Raw genomic sequence first — 4,360 nt, forward strand, 5'->3', positions numbered from 1 at the left:
ATTCGTTGTCTTCAATGAGTCGAGCCAGCCCGAAGTCAGCCACTTTGCATACGAGGCTCTCTCCAACCAGGATGTTGGCAGCCCGGAGGTCTCGGTGGACATAGTTCATCCGTTCCACATAAGCCATGCCTGAGGCGATCTGCAGGCAGAACCCGGGAGTCTGATTCAGAGGCCACCCTGTGCCCTTCCCAGATCACAGGGCACATCCCCAGGGATGGGGTCATCCCCAGGAGTGGACAACCAACCAAATGCCCTGCCCTTCCCAGTTTTTCAGGCAATGAAACCAGTTTACAGTAAACCCTGTTGGCACAAAAAGCGGAACCAGTGCCTGGCCTAAGGAGGGAGCATAGGACAAAGGGGAGGCACAAGACAAGATGCAACCAGGGAAGTGGGATGACCATGAAAAAGAGACCCCAGACGCTCCCAGAGACACAGATGAGAACCAGATCCTGCCAGTTGTCCCAAGTCCCCTTTCTGAGCCTCAGTTTTCTCATCTGTCAAATGGAATAATAGCCATCCTACCTCCTCTGATTGTGATAAGGAGTAAAAAGTGGCTGTTGAGCACTGCCTGCAACAAGCAAGTACTAATACACGTTTGTTGAGTGTACTGACACTTGACAGAGAAGAAAACTGAGGTCTGAGGTCCCATAGCAAGTCAGTGACTCCCGATGCCCAGGTAAGGGCTCTTTCTTCTGCCCAGAACCACCACTCACAGCATCTGTAAGTGGTCCCAGTAATACATAGGATAAGATCAGTGAGGGTGGGGGCAATCAAGGCAAGTTTCTTGGAGAGGGCACTCAAGAGGCCAGATGTGGCAGAGCCAGGTGGGCGGGAGAGCTCAAGGCCAGATGTAGGAGGTGGGAGGGGCTGACTCACCTGTGCAGCCATGTCCACCAGCTGAGGCAGCCGCAGGTACTTGCCTGTCTCCCCCTTGAGAAAGTCCAGCAAACTCCCTGGGCAGAGAGAAAGCAGCTCTAGCTCCCACTCTGTCCTCCCTGAGCCAGGAAGCAGTGATTCCCAGATCTTGTCCACTGGGGCAAGCCAGTCTTGCTTTAACCATACAGCAGATTTTATGTAAACCTATCTCTGAATAAAGTCTGTGTTTGTCACTCAAAAGGCAAGCAGGATGGGAAACAACCAAACGTTCACCTCTAGGAGAACAGAACTGTTGTACAGCCATACTATAATGGCACAGCCATACTATAATGGAATACTACTAAGCAATCAAAAAGGAAGAAACTACCGATAATACACAAGAAAGAAAACCCGTGGATGTAAAAGATTTCATATATGAAGTTCTAGAAGAAAGAAATCTATGAAGACAGAAAGCACATCAGCGGCTGTATGGGTTTGGGACTGTAGCATACTATCTGCAAAGGAATACAAAGGTGTTTTCTGGGGTGATGGAGATGTTTATCTCAACTATGCTAAGAGATACACAGCATATCCATTCATTAAAACTCACTGAACTGTACATTTTAAATGGGTGTTTTTTTTCCAAAGGTTTTTTTTAACGTGGACTATTTTTAAAATCTTTATTGAATTTATTACAATATTGCTTCTGTTTTATGTTTTGGTTTTTTGGCCATGAGGCATGTGGGATTTTAGCTCCCTGACAAGGGATCGAACCTACATGTTCTGCATTGGAAGGCAAAGTCTTACCCACTGAACCACCAGGGTGTATTTTATCATATGTAAGTTATACCTCCAAAAGTGGAATTTTGAAAAATAATTATTTTCAAAACTAAGTAAAAGTCAAGCCAGGAACTTGACCCAGGTGTGGCTCAGCTTGGAGGATTCAGGGAATTTTCCTTCCAGCCCTAGAAATGGCAAACAGCTTTACAAAAGCAGCAGACAGGGGGACACTGATGCATTGAGGGACATCACTAAAAACAAAATGAACCGAGAAAGGCAACCTGCAGTTTAATGTTCCATGGATGTCGGAAGTTGATTCTTTTCATGCATTTCACCTTTAAAGGCATGCACTCTAACTCACAGACCTAGAAAACGAACTTATGGTTGCTGGGGGAGAGGGACAGTTAGGGACTTTGGGAAGGACATGTACACACTGCTATATTTTAGATGGATAACCGACAAAGACCTATTGGATAGAACAGGGTACTCTGCTCAATGTTATGTGCCAGCCTGGAACCAGGTGGATGGGAGAGCTCAAGGGAGGGAGGCCCGGGGCAGAAGGGATACATGCATACGTATGACTGAATCTCTTTGCCTTTCACCTGAAACTGTCACAACATTGCTCATCCCCAACACAAAATGTTTTTGATGTTATAAATAAATAAATAAAAATTTTAAAAAATAAAGGCACACACTCATTCTAGATGTGGTGGGAAGTGAAGCGCGTCCCACCTGCCCTGTTGCAAGGACCCCCACCAGGGCCCTCCCGGCTTCCCTCACCCTTGCTCATGTACTCCGTGACAATGTAGATGGGCTCTTCGGACACCACGGCGTACAGCTGCACGAGTTTTTCATGCCTCAGTTTCTTCATAACCTGGGCCTCCTGCAGGAAGGCCTCCGGAGACATCGTACCAGGCTTCAGGGTTTTGATGGCCACCCTGGTGGTGCCGTTCCAGGTACCTGTGTGGACAGGTGTGCAGGTTGCCTCAGGGGAGGACCCCCATTCCCATCTCACAGGGATGCAGGATCTGCCTGTCTGGGTACCAATGTCAGCTCTGACCTCCCAGGCCAGGTGACAAGCCCAGCCTCTTTCTGAGCCTCAGTGTCACCATCAGCAAAATGGGCAGAACACTCCTCACAGGGCACGCTCAAGAAACAGTAGCTGTTCTTAGGACTCTTATGATTAGAAATGTCCCCAAAAGCAGCACATTCGTCAATTCAACTGCCCTCCTCGGGGTGGTCATGTTCCTTCTGGGTGACACACTGAAAGGTGGCCTAGGTGTTCACAGCTGGTGCGTGTGCACTGGTGGGGGATGGGGGTGAGACAGAGCTGGCCTCAGAACAAGGCCCCAGAACAAGAAGCTGTCTCAAGCCACACTCGCCAAAAATTAATTAAAGCCTTACACCGAGTACAAAGACTCAGAGGTCAGACTGGCAGGAGTTTGGCTCCCACCTCTGCCCACTGTCAGCAGTGAGACCACAGGTGAGTCAGTGCCCCTCTAAACCTCGATTTTCTCATCTGGAAAATGGGGATGCTATAATCCATCTATGGGGCTGCCAGGGCTGCTAAGCCCACTGTGAGCACACAGTTAACAGCTGCAGCTGTCATTTTATTATCTGGTTTTTCAAACTGTGATGCCTCAGGGAAAGCTATGTTTTAAACCAGTGTGTTTAATCCCTGTTTGGTCCCAGCCAGGCCTGAGGATCCTTTGATGAGTGGCCTTGGCCCATGCCTCACTATCTCTGGGCCTCCATCTGTGGGTTGGGGCTCAGGCCCATGTCTGCAGTCCTCCAGCACAGGCCCTCTGGAGATATGTACCAGGCTCTTCATAAGTCTGTCTGGATCATCCAGGGAGGAGCGAGAGCCTCCTCCACTGATTTCACCGCACAGCTAAACCAGGAATGAGTTTTGCAGCCACCAGAATGGCGGATGCTATCTCCGTTTTGCTCGGGTTCTCTTTTTTTAAGATTTATTTATGCATTTGACCACTGGATCTTAGTTTTGGCACACGGGATCTTTGATATTTGTTGAAGCATGTGAACTCTTAGTTGTGGCTTGCGGGATCTAGTTACCTGACTAAGGATTGAACCTGGGCCCATGCATTGGGAGCATGGAATCTCAGCCACTGGACTGCCAGGGAAGTCCCATCAGTTCCTCTCTTTGTGCCTGTACTTTGCATCTCCATCCCCTCTCCCCAGCTCAAAGCCAGCAGCTCCTCTTTCCTGACCTGGCCTGACCTCCAGCCTGTAGGCCCCTGTCCCTGCAGTGAGCCTCCCAGGAAGCCCCTCTGCTCTCCTCCATCATCTCTTCCTCATGGGAAGGAAGTGGAAGCAGTGATACACCGGAGCTCAGATGGAACCGCCTTGAAAACTGCACACGGTCATCTCCCCACGGGATATGCGGGCTCACAACGGCCAGGCCTCCCTCACCACAACCTCTGCGACTCGTGTCCGCAGAGACCAGTCAGCAGAAGGGGGCCTGGGTTTTGTCAGGGCTGCACGGCGTTTGTTTTCAAGGACAGTTTGGCCATTTCTCCAGAGTGAAACAGGAGATCGTTAACAGGCCAGGAGCCCTCTAGACTGCACCTCCCGGAGCTCCATCTAGGAGCTGAGGTTTCTCTTCCCATGGCTGAAGTTAACGTGGGGACACGTGTAGGGCAAGCATTCTCTCAATCCCCCAGGGGGTCCTATTACCACCCCCCCCCCCAGCCCCACTTTCCAGGGG

The 4,360-nt window shown here is 49.9% G+C and overlaps 1 protein-coding gene across 6 annotated transcripts in view; it reads right to left on the reverse strand.

Moving 5' to 3' along the window:
• The window catches only part of SRC (SRC proto-oncogene, non-receptor tyrosine kinase), a 56,469-nt gene that overhangs the window by 3,684 nt on the left and 48,425 nt on the right, over nucleotides 1-4,360 (reverse strand). For all 6 annotated transcript variants that reach the window (XM_010829188.1, XM_010829187.1, XM_010829182.1 and 3 more), the window contains 3 exons: nucleotides 2,416-2,595; nucleotides 877-953; nucleotides 16-139 (listed from right to left, as the gene is read on the reverse strand). In XM_010829188.1, coding sequence (XP_010827490.1) covers nucleotides 16-139; nucleotides 877-953; nucleotides 2,416-2,595 — 381 coding nt within the window. The remainder of the gene's footprint in view (nucleotides 1-15; nucleotides 140-876; nucleotides 954-2,415; nucleotides 2,596-4,360) is intronic.

Source organism: Bison bison, unplaced genomic scaffold (assembly GCF_000754665.1).
Source record: "Bison bison bison isolate TAMUID 2011002044 unplaced genomic scaffold, Bison_UMD1.0 scf7180017864500, whole genome shotgun sequence".
Taxonomy (NCBI): Eukaryota; Metazoa; Chordata; class Mammalia; order Artiodactyla; family Bovidae; genus Bison; species Bison bison.